Source organism: Oncorhynchus clarkii, chromosome 30, assembly GCF_045791955.1.
Source record: "Oncorhynchus clarkii lewisi isolate Uvic-CL-2024 chromosome 30, UVic_Ocla_1.0, whole genome shotgun sequence".
Taxonomy (NCBI): Eukaryota; Metazoa; Chordata; class Actinopteri; order Salmoniformes; family Salmonidae; genus Oncorhynchus; species Oncorhynchus clarkii.
Genome location: NC_092176.1, coordinates 47,216,206 through 47,243,695, shown reverse-complemented (window position 1 = coordinate 47,243,695; position 27,490 = coordinate 47,216,206). Strand labels below are relative to the sequence as shown.

Here is a 27,490-nt window from a genome sequence, read left to right as displayed (position 1 = left end):
TTGGCTGTCAGAGTGTAGGAACTAACAGAGACGATGTTATTGGCTGTCAGAGTGTAGGAACTTACAGAGACGATGTTATTGGCTGTCAGAGTGTAGGAACTTACAGAGACGATGTTATTGGCTGTCAGAGTGTAGGAACTTACAGAGATGATGTTATTGGCTGTCAGAGTGCAGGAACTTACAGAGACGATGTTATTGGCTGTCAGAGTGTAGGAACTTACAGAGACGATTTTATTGGCTGTCAGAGTGTAGGAACTTACAGAGATGATGTTATTGGCTGTCAGAGTGCAGGAACTTACAGAGACAATGTTATTGGCTGTCAGAGTGTAGGAACTTACAGAGACGATGTTATTGGCTGTCAGAGTGCAGGAACTTACAGAGATGATGTTATTGGCTGTCAGAGTGCAGGAACTTACAGAGACGATGTTATTGGCTGTCAGAGTGTAGGAACTTACAGAGACGATGTTATTGGCTGTCAGAGTGCAGGAACTTACAGAGATGATGTTATTGGCTGTCAGAGTGCAGGAACTTACAGAGACGATGTTATTGGCTGTCAGAGTGTAGGAACTTACAGAGACGATGTTATTGGCTGTCAGAGTGCAGGAACTTACAGAGACGATGTTATTGCGTAGTTCCAGCAGGTGGTTCCGGAGCAGTTTGACATCTTTAGAGGTGGAGGCTCCAGCGTCCATCACAAACAGCCTCTCTGAGATCTGCAGGTCATTGCCAAACCTGTTCCGGAGCTCCTTGAGTAGAGGCCTCTCCTTGTCGTATCCAAACTCCCCTCCAGCCCCCCGAGGCAGGCAAGCCACGTCAGCATGAGTCCCCACAAGGACTACCGTCAGCGGGCTATGGATGCGACCTCCAAACGCTGGGGACGGACACACTGTGTTACCGGTCAGCTCAACATTCCACTACAGATACTCCTAGCTAAACCTCTATACCTGCAGTCAGATTCCTAACAAACTCATTCAAGCCATGTTCTACTGTATGGATGTAGTCTCTTAAAGCAACACTGAACTGTTTGTCATGTGATGTTCAGACAGGCTGGAACCATGACAACATAGGAGAGAGGAGATGCGTCCGGAGCGAGAGGTCAAGGGTTAGAGAGGAGGAGGGGAATATGACAAGGCAAAGTAGACAGATACAGGATGATTCTTTTCTACTAAAAGATATTTGATGATTTAATGAATGATTAGTGAAGGTATAGTGAGTCTATGTGACTGGCTTACAGATGTTATCCTGAGAGACTAACATGTTGAACCAGTATGTGGTCTGGCTGAGGGTTAAGGTCAGGAGAACAAGCTGCAGACGCCCTGATGATATGGAGCTGCCTGCCCACCACCTCTACTGACCATCTAGTTATGAGCTTCCAGATCCTCAAACAGACTGGATCTAGAAGCAGTGAAACAGACTGGATCTAGAAGCACTGAAACATACTTCATCTGGAAGCACTGAACCAGACTGCATCTAGAAGCACTCAAACAGACTTGATCTAGAAGCACTGAACCAGACTGCATCTAGAAGCACTGAACCAGACTGGATCTAGAAGCAGTGAAACAGACTGGATCTAGAAGCAGTGAAACAGACTGGGATCTAGAAGCAGTGAAACAGACTGGATCTAGAAGCAGTGAAACAGACTGGATCTAGAAGCAGTGAAACAGACTGGATCTAGAAGCAGTGAAACAGACTGGATCTAGAAGCAGTGAAACAGACTGGATCTAGAAGCAGTGAAACAGACTTGATCTAGAAGCAGTGAAACAGACTGGGATCTAGAAGCAGTGAAACAGACTGGATCTAGAAGCAGTGAAACAAACTTGATCTAGAAGCAGTGAAACAGACTGGATCTAGAAGCAGTGAAACAGACTGGATCTAGAAGCAGTGAAACAGACTGGATCTAGAAGCAGTGAAACAGACTGGATCTAGAAGCAGTGAAACAGACTGGATCTAGAAGCAGTGAAACAGACTGGATCTAGAAGCAGTGAAACAGACTGGATCTAGAAGCAGTGAAACAGACTGGATCTAGAAGCAGTGAAACAGACTGGATCTAGAAGCAGTGAAACAGACTTGATCTAGAAGCAGTGAAACAGACTGGGATCTAGAAGCAGTGAAACAGACTGGATCTAGAAGCAGTGAAACAGACTTGATCTAGAAGCAGTGAAACAGACTGGATCTAGAAGCAGTGAAACAGACTGGATCTAGAAGCAGTGAAACAGACTGGATCTAGAAGCAGTGAAACAGACTGGATCTAGAAGCAGTGAAACAGACTGGATCTAGAAGCAGTGAAACAGACTGGATCTAGAAGCAGTGAAACAGACTGGATCTAGAAGCAGTGAAACAGACTGGATCTAGAAGCAGTGAAACAGACTGGATCTAGAAGCAGTGAAACAGACTGGATCTAGAAGCAGTGAAACAGACTGGATCTAGAAGCAGTGAAACAGACTGGATCTAGAAGCAGTGAAACAGACTGGATCTAGAAGCAGTGAAACAGACTGGATCTAGAATATATTTCTTTTTAAATGACTTGTTGTTTATTTTGCTTAACAGGTGCTCTGAGATGATGTAATGAAAAGGGGTTACGTACCTATAGTATCCTGTGGCAGTGTTAAGGCCTTCAACATGTTGAGCCAGTATGTAGCCTGGCTGAGCTGAGTCTCGTAGGGTTCCTCCAGACTGAACAGCACCAGGTGGATGGCTGTAGGGTCGTTGGCAGCAAAGTAGTCGTAAGAACAGTAGTACACAGGGTTACCACTGAACTCCCAAACACTGAAGTCTCCTACACCTAGAGACAGAGAGACAGTCACAGAGAGAGACAGACAGAGAGACAGTCACAGAGAGAGACAGACAGAGAGACAGTCACAGAGACAGACAGAGAGACAGTCACAGAGAGAGATAGAGAGAGTTTAATGAATAGAGCACAAAAAGGTTTTAAGGGTTAGGGGTTAGAGGAGGATCTTCTATGACTGGAACTCATCTAGTAAAGGTTAAGGGTGAGGGGTTAGAGGAGGATCTTCTATGACTGGAACTCATCTAGTAAAGGTTAGGTCTTAGAGCAGTGTTTCCCAAACTCGGTCCTGGGGACCCCAAAGGGTGCACGTTTTGGTTTTTGCCCTAGTACTACACAGCTGACTTCAAAGCTTGATGATGAGTTGATTATTTGAATCAGCTGTGCAGTGCTGAGGCAACAACCAAAACATGCACCCTTTGGGTCCCGAGGACCGAGTTTGGGAAAGGCTGGGTTAGAGGATCGGGGTCAGACTAGTATTCACCATTGATGTTAGTGTTCTGGATGTCGATGGCTCTGGTGGCGAGGTCGTCGGCTGAGGAGAGTGCGTTGGTGACGGGGCTGAACACTTCCAGGACTCCCTTGGTCAGGCTGGGCTCAAACATCATACTGCGACTACGCACACAGACGTTCTCACAGCCAGGATACAGGTTGGAGATACTCACGGACACTACAGAGACACACATAATGAATATAGACAAAGACGTTCTCACAGCCAGGATACAGGTTGGAGATACTCACGGACACTACAGAGACACACATAATGAATATAGACACAGACGTTCTCACAGCCAGGATACAGGTTGGAGACCAAAGTCAAGAAGATAATATAATATATCTAATAATATACGTTGTAACCAGCAGGTGGAGCTGCAACCTCACAGAACAATACATATCCCCAGTAGATATACTGTCTAGATTTACTAAACTACCCTAATGTCTAGATATACTAAACTACAGTACTGTCTAGATATACTAAACCTCAGTACTGTCTAGATATACTAAACTACAGTACTGTCTAGATATACTATACTACTGTCTAGATATACTAAACTACACCACTGTCTAGATATACTAAACTACACTAATGTCTAGATATACTAAAATACACTACTGTCTAGATATACTAAACTACACTACTGTCTAGATATACTAAACCTCAGTACTGTCTAGATATACTAAACTACAGTACTGTCTAGATATACTATACTACTGTCTAGATATACTAAACTACACCACTGTCTAGATATACTAAACTACACTACTGTCTAGATATACTAAAATACACTACTGTCTAGATATACTAAACTACACTACTGTCTAGATATACTAAACTACAGTACTGTCTAGATATACTAAACTACACCACTGTCTAGATATACTAAACTACACTACTGTCTAGATATACTAAAATACACTACTGTCTAGATATACTAAACTACACCACTGTCTAGACATACTAATCTACCATACTGTCTAGATATAGTAAACTACACCACTGTCTAGATATACTAAACTACACTACTGTCTAGATATACTAAACTACAGTACTGTCTAGATATACTAAACTACACCACTGTCTAGATATACTAAACTACACTACTGTCTAGATATACTAAAATACACTACTGTCTAGATATACTAAACTACACCATTGTCTAGATATACTAAACTATACTACTGTCTAGGAATACTAAACTACATGACCATACTGTCTAGATATACTAAAGTACACTACTGTCTAGATATACTAAACTACACCACTGTCTAGATATACTAAACTATACTACTGTCTAGATATACTAAACTACACCATTGTCTAGATATACTAAACTATACTACTGTCTAGGAATACTAAACTACACGACCATACTGTCTAGATATACTAAACTACACCGTCTAGATATACTAAACTACACTACTGTCTAGATATACTAAAATAGACAACTGTCTAGATATACTAAACTACACCACTGTCTATATGTACTAATCTACCATACTGTCTAGATATACTAAACTACACCACTGTCTAGATATACTAAACTACACTACTGTCTAGATATACTAAAATACACTACTGTCTAGATATACTAAACCTCAGTACTGTCTAGATATACTATAGTACACCTCTGTCTAGATATACTAAACTACACCGCTGTCTAGATATACTACACTACACCACTGTCTAGATATACTACACTACACCACTGTCTAGATATACTACACTACACCACTGTCTCGATATACTAAACTACACTACTGTCCCGATATACTAAACTACCATACTGTCTAGATATACTAAACTATACTACTGTCTAGATATACTAAACGACCATACTGTCTAGATATACTAAAATATACTACTGTCTAGATATACTAAACTATACTACTGTCTAGGAATGCTAAACTACATGACCATACTGTCTAGATATACTAAACTACACCACTGTCTAGATATACTAAACTACACCACTGTCTAGATATACTAAACTACACCCCTGTCTAGATATACTACACTACACCACTGTCTAGATATACTACACTACACCACTGTCTAGATATACTACACTACACAACTGTCTCGATATACTAAACTACACTACTGTCTCGATATACTAAACTACCATACTGTCTAGATATACTAAACTACCATACTGTCTAGATATACTAAAATATACTACTGTCTAGGAATACTAAACTACATGACCATACTGTCTAGATATACTAAACTACACCACTGTCTAGATATACTAAACTATACTACTGTCTAGGAATACTAAACTACATGACCATACAGTCTAGATATACTAAACTACACCACTGTCTAGATATACTACACTACACCACTGTCTAGATATACTACACTACACCACTGTCTAGGAATACTAAACTACATGACCATACTGTCTAGATATACTAAACTACAACACTGTCTAGATATACTAAACTATACTACTGTCTAGGAATACTAAACTACATGACCATACAGTCTAGATATACTAAACTACACCACTGTCTAGATATACTACACTACACCACTGTCTAGATATACTACACTACAACACTGTCTAGATATACTAAACTATACTACTGTCTAGGAATACTAAACTACATGACCATACTGTCTAGATATACTAAAGTACACTACTGTCTAGATATACTAAACTACACTACTGTCTAGATATACTACATTACATCACCATACTGTCTAGATATACTAAACTATACTACTGTCTAGATATACTAAACTACAACATTGTCTAGATATACTAAACTACACCACTGTCTAGATATACTACACTACACCACTGTCTAGATATACTACACTACACCACTGTCTAGATATACTACACTACACCACTGTCTAGATATACTAAACTACACTACTGTCTCGATATACTAAACTACCATACTGTCTAGATATACTAAACTATACTACTGTCTAGATATACTAAACTACCATACTGTCTAGATATAATAAACTATACTACTGTCTAGATATACTAAACTATACTACTGTCAAGGAATACTAAACTACATGACCATACTGTCTAGATATACTAAAGTACACCACTGTCTAGATATACTAAACTACACTACTGTCTAGATATACTACATTACATGACCATACTATCTAGATATACCTAACCTATACTACTGTCTAGATATACTAAACTACACCATTGTCTAGATATACTAAACTATACTACTGTCTAGGAATACCAAACTACACGACCATAATGTCTAGATATACTAAACTACACCGTCTAGATATACTAAACTACCATACTGTCTAGATATACTAAACTACACCACTGTCTAGATATACTACACTACACCACTGTCTAGATATACTACACTACACCACTGTCTAGATATACTACACTACACCACTGTCTAGAAATACTAAACTACATGACCATACTGTCTAGAAATACTAAACTACACCGTCTAGATATACTAAACTACCATACTGTCTAGATATACTAAACTACACCACTGTCTAGATATACTACACTACACCACTGTCTAGATATACTACACTACACCACTGTCTCGATATACTAAACTACACTACTGTCTTGATATACTAAACTACACCACTGTCTAGATATACTACACTACACCACTGTCTCGATATAGTAAACTACACTACTGTCTTGATATACTAAACTACCATACTGTCTAGATATACTACACTACACCACTGTCTAGATATACTAAACTACACCACTGTCTAGATATACTAAACTACACCACTGTCTAGATATACTACACTACACCACTGTCTAGATATACTACACTACACCACTGTCTCGATATACTACACTACACCACTGTCTAGATATACTACACTACACCACTGTCTAGATATACTAAACTACACCACTGTCTAGATATACTACACTACACCACTGTCTAGATATACTACACTACACCACTGTCTAGATATACTACACTACACCACTGTCTAGATATACTACACTACACCACTGTCTCGATATACTAAACTACACTACTGTCTCGATATACTACACTACCATACTGTCTAGATATACTAAACTATACTACTGTCTAGATATACTAAACTACCATACTGTCTAGAAAAACTAAACTATACTACTGTCTAGATATACTAAACTATACTACAGTCTAGGAATACTAAACTACATGACCATACTGTCTAGATATACTAAAGTACACCACTGTCTAGATATACTACACCATTGTCTAGATATACTAAACTATTCTACTGTCTAGATATACTAAACTATTCTACTGTCTAGATATTCTAAACTATACCACTGTCTAGATATACTAAACTACACCACTGTCTAGATATACTAAACTACACCACTGTCTAGATATACTAAACTACACCACTGTCTAGATATACTATACTACACCACTGTCTAGATATACTACACTACACCACTGTCTAGATATACTACACTACACCACTGTCTAGATATACTACACTACACCACTGTCTAGGAATACTAAACTACATGACCATACTGTCTAGATATACTAAACTACACCACTGTCTAGATATACTAAACTATACTACTGTCTAGCAATACTAAACTACATGACCGTACTGTCTAGATATACTAAAGTACACTACTGTCTAGATATACTAAACTACACTACTGTCTAGATATACTAAACTACACTACTGTCTAGATATACTACATTACATGACCATACTGTCTAGATATACTAAACTATACTACTGTCTAGGAATACTAAACTACACGACCATACTGTCTAGATATACTAAACTACACCGTCTAGATATACTAAGCTACACTGTCGTCTAGATATACTAAACTACACTACTGTCTAGATATACTAAACTGCACCAGTGTCTAGATATACTAAACTACACCACTGTCTAGGTATACTACACTACACCACTGTCTAGATATACTACACTACACCACTGTCTAGATATACTACACTACACCACTGTCTAGGAATACTAAACTACATGACCATACTGTCTAGATATACTAAACTACACCACTGTCTAGATATACTACACTACACCACTGTCTAGATATACTACACTACACCACTGTCTAGATATACTACACTACACCACTGTCTAGATATACTACACTACACCACTGTCTAGATATACTACACTACACCACTGTCTAGATATACTAAACTATGCTACTGTCTAGATATACTACACTACACCACTGTCTAGATATACTACACTACACCACTGTCTAGATATACTACACTACACCACTGTCTAGATATACTACACTACACCACTGTCTAGATATACTAAACTATGCTACTGTCTAGATATACTAAAATGCACCACTGTCTAGATATACTACACTACACAACTGTCTCGATATACTAAACTACACTACTGTCTCGATATACTAAACTACCATACTGTCTAGATATACTAAACTACACTACTGTCTAGATATACTAAACTACCATACTGTCTAGATATACTAAAATATACTACTGTCTAGGAATACTAAACTACATGACCATACTGTCTAGATATACTAAACTACACCACTGTCTAGATATACTAAACTATACTACTGTCTAGGAATACTAAACTACATGACCATACAGTCTAGATATACTAAACTACACCACTGTCTAGATATACTACACTACACCACTGTCTAGGAATACTAAACTACATGACCATACTGTCTAGATATACTAAACTACAACACTGTCTAGATATACTAAACTATACTACTGTCTAGGAATACTAAACTACATGACCATACAGTCTAGATATACTAAACTACACCACTGTCTAGATATACTACACTACACCACTGTCTAGATATACTACACTACAACACTGTCTAGATATACTAAACTATACTACTGTCTAGGAATACTAAACTACATGACCATACTGTCTAGATATACTAAAGTACACTACTGTCTAGATATACTAAACTACACAACTGTCTAGATATACTACATTACATCACCATACTGTCTAGATATACTAAACTATACTACTGTCTAGATATACTAAACTACAACATTGTCTAGATATACTAAACTACACCACTGTCTAGATATACTACACTACACCACTGTCTAGATATACTACACTACACCACTGTCTAGATATACTACACTACACCACTGTCTAGATATACTAAACTACACTACTGTCTCGATATACTAAACTACCATACTGTCTAGATATACTAAACTATACTACTGTCTAGATATACTAAACTATACTACTGTCAAGGAATACTAAACTACATGACCATACTGTCTAGATATACTAAAGTACACCACTGTCTAGATATACTAAACTACACTACTGTCTAGATATACTACATTACATGACCATACTGTCTAGATATACCTAACCTATACTACTGTCTAGATATACTAAACTACACCATTGTCTAGATATACTAAACTATACTACTGTCTAGGAATACCAAACTACACGACCATGATGTCTAGATATACTAAACTACACCGTCTAGATATACTAAACTACCATACTGTCTAGATATACTAAACTACACCACTGTCTAGATATACTACACTACACCACTGTCTAGATATACTACACTACACCACTGTCTAGATATACTACACTACACCACTGTCTAGAAATACTAAACTACATGACCATACTGTCTAGAAATACTAAACTACACCGTCTAGATATACTAAACTACCATACTGTCTAGATATACTAAACTACACCACTGTCTAGATATACTACACTACACCACTGTCTAGATATACTACACTACACCACTGTCTCGATATACTAAACTACACTACTGTCTTGATATACTAAACTACACCACTGTCTAGATATACTACACTACACCACTGTCTCGATATAGTAAACTACACTACTGTCTTGATATACTAAACTACCATACTGTCTAGATATACTACACTACACCACTGTCTAGATATACTAAACTACACCACTGTCTAGATATACTAAACTACACCACTGTCTAGATATACTACACTACACCACTGTCTAGATATACTACACTACACCACTGTCTCGATATACTACACTACACCACAGTCTAGATATACTAAACTACACCACTGTCTAGATATACTACACTACACCACTGTCTAGATATACTACACTACACCACTGTCTAGATATACTAAACTACACCACTGTCTAGATATACTACACTACACCACTGTCTAGATATACTACACTACACCACTGTCTCGATATACTAAACTACCATACTGTCTAGATATACTACACTACACCACTGTCTAGATATACTACACTACACCACTGTCTAGATATACTACACTACACCACTGTCTAGATATACTACACTACACCACTGTCTCGATATACTAAACTACAATACTGTCTTGATATACTAAACTACCATACTGTCTAGATATACTAAATCATACTACTGTCTAGATATACTAAACTACACCACTGTCTAGATATACTAAACTACACCACTGTCTAGAAATACTAAACTACACCACTGTCTAGATATACTACACTACACCACTGTCTAGATATACTACACTACACCACTGTCTAGATATACTACACTACACCACTGTCTCGATATACTAAACTACACTACTTTCTCGATATACTAAACTACCATACTGTCTAGATATACTAAACTATACTACTGTCTAGATATACTAAACTACCATACTGTCTAGAAAAACTAAACTATACTACTGTCTAGATATACTAAACTATACTACAGTCTAGGAATACTAAACTACATGACCATACTGTCTAGATATACTAAAGTACACCACTGTCTAGATATACTACACCATTGTCTAGATATACTAAACTATTCTACTGTCTAGATATACTAAACTATTCTACTGTCTAGATATTCTAAACTATACCACTGTCTAGATATACTAAACTACACCACTGTCTAGATATACTAAACTACACCACTGTCTAGATATACTAAACTACACCACTGTCTAGATATACTATACTACACCACTGTCTAGATATACTACACTACACCACTGTCTAGATATACTACACTACACCACTGTCTAGATATACTACACTACACCACTGTCTAGGAATACTAAACTACATGACCATACTGTCTAGATATACTAAACTACACCACTGTCTAGATATACTAAACTATACTACTGTCTAGCAATACTAAACTACATGACCGTACTGTCTAGATATACTAAAGTACACTACTGTCTAGATATACTAAACTACACTACTGTCTAGATATACTAAACTACACTACTGTCTAGATATACTACATTACATGACCATACTGTCTAGATATACTAAACTATACTACTGTCTAGGAATACTAAACTACACGACCATACTGTCTAGATATACTAAACTACACCGTCTAGATATACTAAGCTACACTGTCGTCTAGATATACTAAACTACACTACTGTCTAGATATACTAAACTACACCACTGTCAGATATACTAAACTACACCACTGTCTAGATATACTACACTACACCACTGTCTAGATATACTACACTACACCACTGTCTAGATATACTACACTACACCACTGTCTAGGAATACTAAACTACATGACCATACTGTCTAGATATACTAAACTACACCACTGTCTAGATATACTACACTACACCACTGTCTAGATATACTACACTACACCACTGTCTAGATATACTACACTACACCACTGTCTAGATATACTACACTACACCACTGTCTAGATATACTAAACTATGCTACTGTCTAGATATACTAAAATGCACCACTGTCTAGATATACTAAACTATACTACTGCCTAGGAATACTAAACTACATGACCATACTGTCTAGATATACTAAACTACACCACTGTCTAGATATACTAAACTATACTACTGTCTAGGAATACTAAACTACATGACCATACTGTCTAGATGTACTAAAGTACACTACTGTCTAGATATACTAAACTACACTACTGTCTAGATATACTAAACTACAATACTGTCTAGATATACTAAACTACACTACTGTCTAGATATACTACATTACATGACCATACTGTCTAGATATACTAAACTATACTACTGTCTAGATTTACTAAACTACACCATTGTCTAGATATACTAAACTATACTACTGTCTAGGAATACTAAACTACAAGACCATACTGTCTAGATATACCAAACATACACCGTCTAGATATACTAAGCTACACCGTCGTCTAGATATACTAAACTACACTACTGTCTAGATATACTAAACTATACTACTGTCTAGATATACGACACTATACTGATGTCTAGATATACTCAACTATAATACTGTCTAGATATATTATACTACTGTCTAGATATACTAAACTACACTACTGTCTAGATATACTAAACTATACTACTGTCTAGATATACTAAAATATACTACTGTCTACATATATTTAACTATACTACTGTCTAGATATACTACACCACTGTCTAGATATACCAAAATACACCACTGTCTAGATATACCAAAATACACCACTGTCTAGATATACTAAAATACACCATTGTCTAGATATACTAAAATACACCACTGTCTAGATATACTGAACTACACTACTGTCTATAAATACTAAACTGAATGACTTTGGCTTCTCTCCCTTCCCGAGGACAAATACTTTCCTCTAGACACAGATTAAATATATGACAGATAGGAGTGGCTATAGTCAGCCACCATCCTCAGTAGCTTTCCATCTAAGTTGTCAATGCCAGGAGGTTTATCGTGAAATTCTTACAAGTCAATGTGCGGGGGTACAGGCTAGTTGAGGTCATTTGTACATGTAGGGTGAAGTGACTATACATAGATAATAAACAGTAGTACAGGTTAAAGGTGATTTGTACATGTAGGTAGGGGTGAAATGACTATGCATAGATAATAAACAGTAGTACAGGTTAAAGGTGATTTGTATATGTAGGTAGGGGTGAAATGACTATGCATAGATAATAAACAGCGAGCAGCAGCAGTGTAAAAACAAAGGGGGGGGGGGGGGGTTAATGTAATAGTCCGGTGGCCATTTGATTAGATGTTCAGCAGTCTAATGGCTTGGGGGTAGAAGCTGTTCAGGAGCCTTTTGGTCTTGGACTTGGCGCTCCGGTACTGCTTGCCGTGCGGTAGCAGAGAGAACAGTCTATGACTTGGGTGACTGGAGTCTCTGACAATTTTATGGCCTTTCCTCTGACTCTGCCAAGCAGGAAGCTTGGCCCCAGGGATGTACTGGACCATACGCACTTTGCTTGTTTGATGGTTTATCTGAGGGCATAGCGGGATTTCTTATAAGCGTCCAAATTAGTTTCCCACTCCTTGAAAGCGGCAGCTCTAACCTTTAGCTTGATGTGGATGTTGCCTGTAATCCACGGCTTCTGGTTGGGATATGTACGTATGGTCACTGTGGGGACGACGTCGTCAATGCACTTATTGATGAAGCTGATGACTGAGGTGGTGTACTCCTCAATGCCATTGGACGAATCCCGGAACATATTCCAGTCTGTGCTGACCAAACAGTCCTGTAGTGTAGCATTCACGTCATCTGACCACTTCCGTATTGAGTGAGTCACTGGTGCTTCCTGCTTTAGTTTTTGCTTCTAAGCAGGAATCAGGAGGATAGAATTATGGTCAGATTTGTCAAATGGAGGGCGGGGGAGAGCTTTGTACGCATCTCTGTGTGTGGAATAAAGGTGGTCTAGGATTTGTTTTCTCTGGTTGCACATGTGACATACTGGTAAAAAGTTGGTAAAACTGATTTAAGTGTGGCTGCATTAAAGTCCCCGGCCACTAGGATGGGTGGTGGTAAATAGACGGCTACGAATAACATAGATGTGAACTCTCTTGGTAGATAGTGTGGTCTACAGCTTATTATGAGGTACTCTACCTCAGGCGAGCAATACCTCGAAGCCTCCTTAATATTAGACATCGAGCAACAGCTGTTACTGACAAAAAGACAACCCCTACCCCTTGTCTTACCAGACGTAGCTGTTCTGTCCTGCCGATGGAAAACACAGCCAGCTTTTATCTTGAATGAATCTCATTATTCAGCCCCGACTCGGTGAAACATAAGCTATTACAGTTTTTTATTTATTTGTATTTATTTTATTTAACTAGGCAAGTCAGTTAAGAGCAAATTCTTATTTACAATGACAGCCAACCAAAGGGCAAAAGGCCTGGGATTAAAATAAAATAAACAATATACACTGCTCAACAAAGTAAAGGGAACACTAAAATAACACATCCTACATCTGAATGAATGAAATATTCTTATTAAATACTTGTTTCTTTACATAGTTGAATGTGCTGACAACAAAATCACACAAAAATTATCAATGGAAATCAAATTTATCCAACTGATGTAATGTCCTTAAAACAAGTCAAAATGAGGCTCAGTAGTGTGTGTGTGGCCTCCACGTGCCTGTATGACCTCCCTACAACGCCTGGGCATGCTCCTGATGAGGTGGCGGATGGTCTCCTGAGGGATCTCCTCCCAGACCTGGACTAAAGCATCCGTCAACTCCTGGACAGTCTGTGGTGCAATGTGGCGTTGGTGGATGGAGCGAGACATGATGTCCCAGATGTGCTCAATTGGATTCAGGTCTGGGGAACGGGTGGGCCAGTCCATAGCATCAATGTCTTCCTCTTGCAGGAACTGCTGACACACTCCAGCCACATGAGGTCTAGCATTGTCTTGCATTAGGAGGAACCCAGGGCCTGACTGTTTACTATACCACCATACTGTCTATACACTATACTGATTGTTTACTATACTACCATACTGTCTACACACTATACTGACTGTTTACTATACTACCGTACTGTCTATACTGACTGTTTACTATACTACCATGCTGTCTATACTGACTGTTTACTATACTACCATACTATCTATACTGACTGTTTACTATACTACCATAATGTCTATACTGACTGTTTACTATACCACCATACTGTCTATACACTATACTGAATGTTTACTATACTACCATACTGTCTATACTGACTGTTTACTATACTACCATACTGTCTATACTGACTGTTTACTATACTACCATACTATCTATACTGACTGTTTACTATACTACCATACTATCTATACTGACTGTTTACTATACTACCATACTGTCTATACTGACTGTTTACTATACTACCATACTATCTATACTGACTGTTTACTATACTACCATACTGTCTACTGGCTGTTTTCCTGTCAAAGAAAGCCCTTGGCCAGAGACATGAACATCTTAATAATATGAACGCATTATGGTGAGTTGGGGTAGAGATAAGTAATAACTTATCTTGGGGCTTGATGTGTTGCTACGTGGCTACGGTTCATCCTCAGCCATTAAAACCAGTGTGTGCCTGTGTGTGCCTGTGTGTGCCTGTGTGTGTGTGAATCCTACCTGCAGCCTTGCCATCCATGGGTGAGTTGGGGTGTCGTGGGGTGTTGTTGCCCCGTGGTCGTCTCCTCCTGAAGAAGCCCCTTAGGATGCCACACTTCAGACTCTCCAGGAGGGAGCTCTTCCCACAGCCACAGTGGCCCAGCAGCTTCAGCTTGACCCGAGGCTGGGGGGTGCTGGTGGGACGCAGAGCCTGGATGTAGCTGCCTTTATGGTTGTTCTGGAGAGGGGGACGGGGAACAATCAGATCATATAAAGAGAAATACTACTATAGACCTGAGGTAGCGGTGGAAACTTATGAACGGACACTTCCCTTCTGTCATATGCTGAGAAAGAGAAGGAGGGAGGGAGGGAGGGAAGGGAAGGAGGGAGGATGGGGGAGGGAGGGAGGGAGGGAGGGAGGGAGGGAGGGAAGGGAAGGGAAGGGAAGGGAAGGGAAGGGAAGGGAGGGAGGGAGGGAGGGAGGGAGGGAAGATGGGGAGGGAGAGAGGATGGGGGAAGGAGGGAGGGAAGAGAAATACTACTATAGTCCTGAGGTAGCGGTGGAAACTTATGAACGGACACTTCCCTTCTGTCATATGCTGAGAAAGAGAAGGAGGGAGGGAGGGAGGGAGGATGGGGGAGGGAAGATGGGAAGGAGGGAAGATTGGAAGGGAGGGAGGGAGGGAGGGAGGGAGGGAGGGAGGGAGGGAGGGAGGGAGGGAGGGAGGGAGGGAGGGAAGGAAGGAAGGAAGGAAGGAAGGAAGGAAGGAAGGAAGGAAGGATGGGAGAGGGAAGGGAGGGAGGGAGGGAGGATGGGTGAGGGAAGATGGGAAGGAAGGGAGGATGGGGAAGGGAGGGAGGGAGGGAGGGAGGATGGGGGAGGGAAGGAGGGAAGATGGGAAGGGAGGGAGGGAGGTAGGATGGGAAGGAAGGGAGGGAGGGAGGGAGGATGGGGGAGGGAAGAAGGGAAGGGAGGGAGGGAGGGAGGGAGGGAGGGAGGGAGGGAGGGAGGGAGGGAGGGTGGGAAGGAAGGGAGGGTGGGAGGGAGGGAGGATGGGGGAGGGAAGGAGGGAAGATGGGGGAGGGAAGGAGGGAAGATGGGAAGGGAGGGAGGATGGAAGGAGGGAAGATGGGAAGGGAGGGAGGCAGGGAGGGAAGAGAGGGAGGGAGGGAAGATGGGAAGGAGGGAAGATGGGAAGGAAGGGAGGGAGGGAGGGAGGGAGGGAGGGAGGGAGGGAGGATGGGGGAGGGAAGGAGGCAAGATGGAAAGGGAGGGAGGATGGGGGAGGGAAGGAGGGAAGATGGGAAGGGAGGGAGGGAAGATAGGAAGGGAGGGAGGGAGGGAAGATGGGAGGGAGGGAGGATGGGGGAGGGAAGGGAGGGAGGGGGGGAGGATGGGGGAGGGAAGATGAGAAGGGAGGGAGGATGGGGGAGGGAGGGAGGGAGGGAGGGAAGGAATGATGTAAGGAAGGAAGGAAGGAAGGAAGGAAGGAAGGAAGGAAGGAAGGAAGGAAGGGAGGGAGGGAGGGAGGGAAGGGAGGGAGGATGGGGTAGGGAATGAGGGAAGATGGGAAGGGAGGGAGGGAGGATGGGAAGGAAAGGAGGGAGGGAGGGAGGATGGGGGAGGGAAGATGGGAAGGGAGGGAGGGAGGGAGGGAGGGAGGGAGGGAGGGAGGGAGGGAGGGAGGGAGGGAGGGAAGGAAGGAAGGAAGGAAGGGAGGGAGGGAGGGAGGGAGGATGGGAAGGAAGGGAGGGAGGGAGGGAAGGAGGGAGGGAGGATGGGAAGGAAGGGAGGGAGGGAGGGAGGATGGGGGAGGGAAGGAGGGAAGATGGGGGAGGGAAGGAGGGAAGATGGGAAGGGAGGGAGGATGGGGGAGGGAAGGAGGGAAGATGGGAAGGGAGGGAGGCAGGGAGGGAAGATGGGAAGGAAGGGAGGGAGGGAGGATGGGGGAGGGAAGGAGGGAAGATGGGAAGGGAGGGAGGACGGGGGAGGGAAGGAGGGAAGATGGGAAGGGAGGGAGGCAGGGAGGGAAGATGGGAAGGAGGGAAGATGGGAACGAAGGGAGGGAGGGAGGATGGGGGAGGGAAGATGGGAAGGGAGGGAGGATGGGGGAGGGAAGGAGGGAAGATGGGAAGGGAGGGAGGGAAGATAGGAAGGGAGGGAGGGAGGGAAGATGGGAAGGAGGGAAGATGGGAAGGAAGGGAGGGAGGGAGGATGGGGGAGGGAAGGAGGGAAGATGGGAAGGGAAAGGGGATGGGGGAGGGAAGGAGGGAAGATGGGAAGGGAGGGAGGCAGGGAGGGAAGATGGGAAGGAGGGAAGATGGGAAGGAAGGGAGGGAGGGAGGATGGGGGAGGGAAGGAGGGAAGATGGGAAGGGAGGGAGGATGGGGAGGGAAGGAGGGAAGAAGGGAAGGGAGGGAGGGAAGATAGGAAGGGAGGGAGGGAGGAAAGATGGGAAGGAAGGGAGGGAGGGAGGATAGGGGAGGGAAGGGAGGGAGGGAGGGAGGATGGGGGAGGGAAGATGGGAAGGGAGGGAGGATGGGGGAGGGAGGGAGGGAGGGAGGGAAGGAAGGAAGGGAGGGAGGGAGGGAGGGAAGATGGGAAGGGAGGGAGGATGGGGGAGGGAATGAGGGAAGATGGGAAGGGAGGGAGGGAGGATGGGAAGGAAGGGAGGGAGGGAGGGAGGATGGGGGAGGGAAGATGGGAAGGGAGGGAGGATGGGGAGGGAGGGAGGGAGGGAGGGTGGGATGGAGGGAGGGAGGAAAGGAAGGAAGGAAGGAAGGAAGGAAGGAAGGGAGGGAGGGAGGGAGGGAGGGAGGATGGGAAGGAAGGGAGGGAGGGAGGGAGGGAGGATGGGAAGGAAGGGAGGGAGGGAGAAAAGGAGGGAAGATGGGGGAGGGAAGGAGGGAAGATGGGAAGGGAGGGAGGATGGGGGAGGGAAGGAGGGAAGATGGGAAGGGAGGGAGGCAGGGAGGGAAGATGGGAAGGAGGGAAGATGGGAAGGAAGGGAGGGAGGGAGGATGGGGGAGGGAAGGAGGGAAGATGGGAAGGGAGGGAGGATGGGGAGGGAAGGAGGGAAGATGGGAAGGGAGGGAGGCAGGGAGGGAAGATGGGAAGGAGGGAAGATGGGAAGGAAGGGAGGGAGGGAGGATGGGGGAGGGAAGGAGGGAAGATGGGAAGGGAGGGAGGATGGGGGAGGGAAGGAGGGAGGGAGGATGGGGGAGGGAAGGAGGGAAGATGGGAAGGGAGGGAGGATGGGGGAGGGAAGGAGGGAAGATGGGAAGGGAGGGAGGGTGCATTTAACTAGTCAAATGGATGAGGTGAGTTTCTCTACAATGTAAAGCACTTTCAGAGATGCTAAATAATACAACAGCGGTTCATTACAATTCATATATTTTGTACCATATCATTATTATATGGACCAATAACAAAAGCACGTTCCTTCCTCTCCGGCAACTGAGTTAGGACGCCTGTATTTTGGGTGTATTGATACACCATCCAAAGTGTAATTAATATCTTCACCATGCTATTCAATGTCGGGTAAAAATGTTTTTTAAAGCAATCTACCAATTGGTGCCCTTCTTTGTGAGGCATTGGAAAACCACTCTGGTCTTTGTGGTTGAATCTGTGTTCAAAATAATTGTACAGTTGAAGTCGGAAGTTTACATACACTGGAGTCATTAAAACTAGTTTACATACACTCAGGTTGGAGTCATTAAAACTAGTTTACATACACTCAGGTTGGAGTCATTAAAACTAGTTTACATACACTCAGGTTGGAGTCATTAAAACTAGTTTACATACACTTAGGTTGGAGTCATTAAAACTAGTTTACATACCCTTAGGTTGGAGTCATTAAAACTAGTTTACATACACTTAGGTTGGAGTCATTAAAACTAGTTTACATACCCTTAGGTTGGAGTCATTAAAACTAGTTTACATACACTTAGGTTGGAGTCATTAAAACTAGTTTACATACCCTTAGGTTGGAGTCATTAAAACTAGTTTACATACCCTTAGGTTGGAGTCATTAAAACTAGTTTACATACCCTTAGGTTGGCGTCATTAAAACTAGTTTACATACACTTAGGTTGGAGTCATTAAAACTAGTTTACATACCCTTAGGTTGGAGTCATTAAAACTAGTTTACATACCCTTAGGTTGGAGTCATTAAAACTAGTTTACATACCCTTAGGTTGGAGTCATTAAAACTAGTTTACATACACTCAGGTTGGCGTCATTAAAACTAGTTTACATACACTCAGGTTGGAGTCATTAAAACTAGTTTACATACACTTAGGTTGGAGTCATTAAAACTAGTTTACATACACTTAAGTTGGAGTCATTAAAACTAGTTTACATACACTTAGGTTGGAGTCATTAAAACTAGTTTACATACACTTAGGTTGGAGTCATTAAAACTAGTTTACATACCCTTAGGTTGGAGTCATTAAAACTAGTTTACATACCCTTAGGTTGGAGTCATTAAAACTAGTTTACATACCCTTAGGTTGGAGTCATTAAAACTAGTTTACATACACTCAGGTTGGAGTCATTAAAACTAGTTTTTCAATCACTCCACAAATTTCTTGTTAAACTATAGTTTTGGCAAGTCGGTTAGGACATTTTAAATTTTTCCAAAAATTGTTTACAGACAGATTATTTCACAAATTATTGTGGAAAGCTTGTGGAAGGCTACCCGAAACATTTGACCCAAGTTAAACAATTTAAAAGGGCAATGCTACCAAATACTAATTGAGTGTATGTAAACTTCTGACCCACTGGGAATGTGATGAAAGAAATGAAAGCTGAAATAAATCATTCTCTCTACTATTATTCTGACATTTCACATTCTTAAAATAAAGTCTAACTGACCTAAAACAGGGAATTTTTACTAGGCTTAAATGACAGGAATTGTGAAAAACTGAGTTTAAATGTATTTGGCTAAGGTGTATGTAAACTTCTGACTTCAACTGTATGTGTGGGGTACAGAGATGAGGGAGTCATTCAGAAACCATGTTAAACACTATTATTGGACACACAAGTGAGTCCATGCAACTTATTATGTGACTTGTTAAGCACATTATTACTCCTGAACTGATTTAGGCCGTAACAAATGGGTTGAATACTGACTGAAGACATTTCAGCTTTTCATTTTTTATTCATTTGTAAAAATGTGAACTTTGACATTATGGGGTATTGTGTGTAGAGTGTTGGGCCAGATCAAATCCCCGAGCTGACAAGTTAAAAATCTGTCGTTCTGCTCCTGAACAGGCAGTTAACCCACTGTTCCTAGGCCAGTTAACCCACTGTTCCTAGACCAGTTAACCCACTGTTCCTAGGCCAGTTAACCCACTGTTCCTAGACCAGTTAACCCACTGTTCCTAGACCAGTTAACCCACTGTTCCTAGACCAGTTAACCCACTGTTCCTAGACCAGTTAACCCACTGTTCCTAGGCCAGTTAACCCACTGTTCCTAGGCCAGTTAACCCACTGTTCCTAGACCAGTTAACCCACTGTTCCTAGGCCAGTTAACCCACTGTTCCTAGGCCAGTTAACCCACTGTTCCTAGGCCAGTTAACCCACTGTTCCTAGACCAGTTAACCCACTGTTCCTAGGCCAGTTAACCCACTGTTCCTAGGCCAGTTAACCCACTGTTCCTAGGCCAGTTAACCCACTGTTCCTAGGCCAGTTAACCCACTGTTCCTAGGCCAGTTAACCCACTGTTCCTAGGCCAGTTAACCCACTGTTCCTAGGCCAGTTAACCCACTGTTCCTAGGCCAGTTAACCCACTGTTCCTAGGCCAGTTAACCCACTGTTCCTAGGCCAGTTAACCCACTGTTCCTAGGCCAGTTAACCCACTGTTCCTAGGCCAGTTAACCCACTGTTCCTAGGCCAGTTAACCCACTGTTCCTAGGCCAGTTAACCCACTGTTCCTAGACCAGTTAACCCACTGTTCCTAGGCCAGTTAACCCACTGTTCCTAGACCAGTTAACCCACTGTTCCTAGGCCAGTTAACCCACTGTTCATAGGCCAGTTAACCCACTGTTCCTAGACCAGTTAACCCACTGTTCCTAGACCAGTTAACCCACTGTTCATAGGCCAGTTAACCCACTGTTCCTAGGCCAGTTAACCCACTGTTCCTAGGCCAGTTAACCCACTGTTCCTAGGCCAGTTAACCCACTGTTCCTAGGCCAGTTAACCCACTGTTCCTAGGCCAGTTAACCCACTGTTCCTAGGCCAGTTAACCCACTGTTCCTAGGCCAGTTAACCCACTGTTCCTAGGCCAGTTAACCCACTGTTCCTAGGCCAGTTAACCCACTGTTCCTAGGCCAGTTAACCCACTGTTCCTAGGCCAGTTAACCCACTGTTCCTAGGCCAGTTAACCCACTGTTCCTAGGCCAGTTAACCCACTGTTCCTAGACCAGTTAACCCACTGTTCCTAGGCCAGTTAACCCACTGTTCCTAGACCAGTTAACCCACTGTTCCTAGGCCAGTTAACCCACTGTTCATAGGCCAGTTAACCCACTGTTCCTAGACCAGTTAACCCACTGTTCCTAGACCAGTTAACCCACTGTTCATAGGCCAGTTAACCCACTGTTCCTAGGCCGTCATTGAAAATAAGAATTTGTTCTTAACTGACTTGCCTGGTTAAATAAACAAATAATTTAAAAGAATCTATGTAATGTGGAGGACCACAGAGATGTGTGGTAGTACCTTCTTCAGTTTAACCAGCAACACAGCAACATGCTCCTGCTGCTCCTGCACTGCCAAATCTTCTGCTGTTTTACCATCCTGAGGGAGAGAGAGGGAGGTAGAGGGAGAGAGTGAGAAAAACACTCAATGCTGTATAGTAGGGATGTAACTGTACAGTAGGGATGTAACTGTACAGTAGGGATGTAACTGAACAGTAGGGAGGTAGAGGGAGAGAGTGAGAAAAACACTCAATGCTGTATAGTAGGGATGTAACTGTACAGTAGGGATGTAACTGTACAGTAGGGATGTAACTGAACAGTAGGGATGTCACAGTATAGTAGGGATGTAACTGTATAGTAGGGATGTAACTGTATAGTAGGGATGTAACTGTATAGTAGGGATGTAACTGTATAGTAGGGATGTAACTGTATAGTAGGGATGTAACTGTACATATGTAACTGTATAGTAGGGATGTAACTGTACAGTAGGGATGTAACTGTATAGTAGGGATGTAACTGTATAGTAGGGATGTAACTGTATAGTAGGGATGTAACTGTATAGTAGGGATGTAACTGTATAGTAGGGATGTAACTGTATAGTAAGGATGTAACTGTACAGATGTAACTGTATAGTAGGGATGTAACTGTACACTAGGGATGTAACTGTATAGTAGGGATGTAACTGTACAGATGTAACTGTATAGTAGGGATGTAACTGTACAGTAGGGATGTGACTGTATAGTAGGGATGTAACTGTACAGTAGGGATGTAACTGTACAGTAGGGATGTAACTTTATAGATGTAACTGTATAGTAGGGATGTAACTGTATAGTTGGGATGTAACTGTACAGATGTAACTGTATAGTAGGGATGTAACTGTACAGTAGGGATGAAACTGTATAGTAGGGATGTAATTGTATAATTGCGATGTAACTGTATAGTAGGGATGTAACTGTTCAGTAGGGATGTAACTGTATAGTAGGGATATAACTGTACAGATGTAACTGTATAGTAGGGATGTAACTGTACAGTAGGGATGTAACTGTATAGTAGGGATGTAACTGTATAGTAGGGATGTAACTGTATAGTAGGGATGTAACTGTACAGATGTAACTGTATAGTAGGGATGTAGCTGTACAGTAGGGATGTAACTGTATAGTAGGGATGTAACTGTACACTAGGGATGTAACTGTATAGTAGGGATGTAACTGTATAGTAGGGATGTAACTGTATAGTAGGGATGTAACTGTACATATGTAACTGTATAGTAGGGATGTAACTGTACAGTAGGGATGTAACTGTATAGTAGGGATGTAACTGTATAGTAAGGATGTAACTGTACAGATGTAACTGTATAGTAGGGATGTAACTGTACACTAGGGATGTAACTGTATAGCAGGGATGTAACTGTACAGTAGGGATGTAACTGTATAGTAGGGATGTAACTGTACAGATGTAACTGTATAGTAGGGATGTAACTGTATAGTAGGGATGTAACTGTACAGTAGGGATGTAACTGTATAGTAGGGATGTAACTGTACAGTAGGGATGTAACTGTACAGTAGGGATGTAACTGTATAGTAGGGATGTAACTGTATAGTAAGGATGTAACTGTACAGATGTAACTGTATAGTAGGGATGTAACTGTACACTAGGGATGTAACTGTATAGTAGGGATGTAACTGTATAGTAGGGATGTAACTGTATAGTAGGGATGTAACTGTACAGATGTAACTGTATAGTAGGGATGTACCTGTACAGTAGGGATGTAACTGTACAGTAGGGATGTAACTGTACAGAAGGGATGTAACTGTATAGATGTAACTGTATAGTAGGGATGTAACTGTATAGTAGGGATGTAACTGTATAGTAGGGATGTAACTGTATAGTAGGGATGTAACTGTATAGTAGGGATGTAACTGTATAGTAGGGATGTAACCGTATAGTAGGGATGTAACTGTATAGTAGGGATGTAACTGTATAGTAAGGATGTAACTGTACAGATGTAACTGTATAGTAGGGATGTAACTGTACACTAGGGATGTAACTGTATAGTAGGGATGTAACTGTATAGTAGGGATGTAACTGTATAGTAGGGATGTAACTGTACAGATGTAACTGTATAGTAGGGATGTAACTGTACACTAGGGATGTAACTGTACAGATGTAACTGTATAGTAGGGATGTAACTGTATAGTAGGGATGTAACGGTACAGATGTAACTGTATAGTAGGGATGTAACTGTATAGTAGGGATGTAACTGTACAGATGTAACTGTATAGTAGGGATGTAACTGTATAGTAGGGATGTAACTGTATAGTAGGGATGTAACTGTACAGATGTAACTGTATAGTAGGGATGTAACTGTATAGTAGGGATGTAACTGTATAGTAGGGATGTAACTGTACAGATGTAACTGTATAGTAGGGATGTAACTGTATAGTAGGGATGTAACTGTACAGTAGGGATGTAACTGTACACTAGGGATGTAACTGTATAGTAGGGATGTAACTGTATAGTAGGGATGTAACTGTATAGTAGGGATGTAACTGTACAGATGTAACTGTACAGTAGGGATGTAACTGTACAGTAGGGATGTAACTGTATAGTAGGGATGTAACTGTATAGTAGGGATGTAACTGTACAGATGTAACTGTATAGTAGGGATGTAACTGTATAGTAGGGATGTAACTGTATAGTAGGGATGTAACTGTACAGATGTAACTGTATAGTAGGGATGTAACTGTATAGTAGGGATGTAACTGTATAGTAGGGATGTAACTGTACAGATGTAACTGTATAGTAGGGATGTAACTGTATAGTAGGGATGTAACTGTATAGTAGGGATGTAACTGTACAGATGTAACTGTATAGTAGGGATGTAACTGTATAGTAGGGATGTAACTGTATAGTAGGGATGTAACTGTACAGATGTAACTGTATAGTAGGGATGTAACTGTATAGTAGGGATGTAACTGTATAGTAGGGATGTAACTGTACACTAGGGATGTAACTGTTTAGTAGGGATGTAACTGTATAGTAGGGATGTAACTGTATAGTAGGGATGTAACTGTACAGATGTAACTGTATAGTAGGGATGTAACTGTATAGTAGGGATGTAACTGTACAGTAGGGATGTAACTGTATAGTAGGGATGTAACTGTACAGATGTAACTGTATAGTAGGGATGTAACTGTATAGTAGGGATGTAACTGTATAGTAGGGATGTAACTGTACAGATGTAACTGTATAGTAGGGATGTAACTGTACACTAGGGATGTAACTGTACAGATGTAACTGTATAGTAGGGATGTAACTGTATAGTAGGGATGTAACGGTATAGTAGGGATGTAACTGTACAGATGTAACTGTATAGTAGGGATGTAACTGTATAGTAGGGATGCAACTGTATAGTAGGGATGTAACTGTATAGTAGGGATGTAACTGTATAGTAGGGATGTAACTGTACAGATGTAACTTTATAGTAGGGATGTAACTGTACACTAGGGATGTAACTGTATAGTAGGGATGTAACTGTACAGATGTAACTGTACAGTAGGGATGTAACTGTACAGTAGGGATGTAACTGTATAGTAGGGATGTAACTGTATAGTAGGGATGTAACTGTACAGATGTAACTGTATAGTAGGGATGTAACTGTATAGTAGGGATGTAACTGTACAGATGTAACTGTATAGTAGGGATGTAACTGTATAGTAGGGATGTAACTGTACAGATGTAACTGTATAGTACGGATGTAACTGTACACTAGGGATGTAACTGTACAGATGTAACTGTATAGTAGGGATGTAACTGTATAGTAGTGATGTAACTGTATAGTAGGGATGTAACTGTACAGATGTAACTGTATAGTAGGGATGTAACTGTATAGTAGGGATGCAACTGTATAGTAGGGATGTAACTGTACAGATGTAACTGTATAGTAGGGATGTAACTGTATAGTAGGGATGTAACTGTACAGATGTAACTGTATAGTAGGGATGTAACTGTACAGATGTAACTGTATAGTAGGGATGTAACTGTACAGATGTAACTGTATAGTAAGGATGTAACTGTACAGATGTAACTGTACAGTAGGGATGAGATCCAGATCAGCACACTAGTTTCCATTTTAGTTTTTGATTTGAGACTCTGTGAAAGGTGCTGTATGAATGTAATGTTGAATTCCACAGAGATATGTGTTGGTACCTTCAGTTGTCCCAGAAACACAGCCTCATGAAGTGCTTAAAGAAAGGTGTGGTATCAAGGTCAATATAAACTTGGTGGTTCGAGCCCTGCGTTGCGTCGTGCCTAATAACAGCAGTGATACAGTGCCTTGCGAAAGTATTCGGCCCCCTTGAACTTTGCGACCTTTTGCCACATTTCAGGCTTCAAACATAAAGATATAAAACTGTATTTTTTTGTGAAGAATTAACAACAAGTGGGACACAATCATGAAGTGGAACGACATTTATTGGATATTTCAAACTTTGTTAACAAATCAAAAACTGAAAAATTGGGCGTGCAAAATTATTCAGCCCCTTTACTTTCAGTGCAGCAAACTCTCTCCAGAAGTTCAGTGAGGATCTCTGAATGATCCAATGTTGACCTAAATGACTAATGATGATAAATACAATCCACCTGTGTGTAATCAAGTCTCCGTATAAATGCACCTGCACTGTGACAGTCTCAAAGGTCCGTTAAAAGCGCAGAAAGCATCATGAAGAACAAGGAACACACCAGGCAGGTCCGAGATACTGTTGTGAAGAAGTTTAAAGCCGGATTTGGATACAAAAAGATTTCCCAAGCTTTAAACATCCCAAGGAGCACTGTGCAAGCGATAATATTGAAATGGAAGGAGTATCAGACCACTGCAAATCTACCAAGACCTGGCCGTCCCTCTAAACTTTCAGCTCATACAAGGAGAAGACTGATCAGAGATGCAGCCAAGAGGCCCATGATCACTCTGGATGAACTGCAGAGATCTACAGCTGAGGTGGGAGACTCTGTCCATAGGACAACAATCAGTCGTATATTGCACAAATCTGGCCTTTATGGAAGAGTGGCAAGAAGAAAGCCATTTCTTAAAGATATCCATAA

General features: G+C 41.4%; 1 protein-coding gene across 1 annotated transcript in view; it reads right to left on the bottom strand.

The window, feature by feature from the left end:
• LOC139389411 (death-associated protein kinase 1) overlaps nucleotides 1-27,490 on the bottom strand; it is a 173,986-nt gene that overhangs the window by 13,340 nt on the left and 133,156 nt on the right. Inside the window, exons 20-24 of the mRNA XM_071136154.1 lie at nucleotides 22,413-22,490; nucleotides 15,716-15,932; nucleotides 3,270-3,455; nucleotides 2,585-2,782; nucleotides 612-871 (exon numbers count right to left, since the gene is read on the bottom strand). Coding sequence (XP_070992255.1) covers nucleotides 612-871; nucleotides 2,585-2,782; nucleotides 3,270-3,455; nucleotides 15,716-15,932; nucleotides 22,413-22,490 — 939 coding nt within the window. The remainder of the gene's footprint in view (nucleotides 1-611; nucleotides 872-2,584; nucleotides 2,783-3,269; nucleotides 3,456-15,715; nucleotides 15,933-22,412; nucleotides 22,491-27,490) is intronic.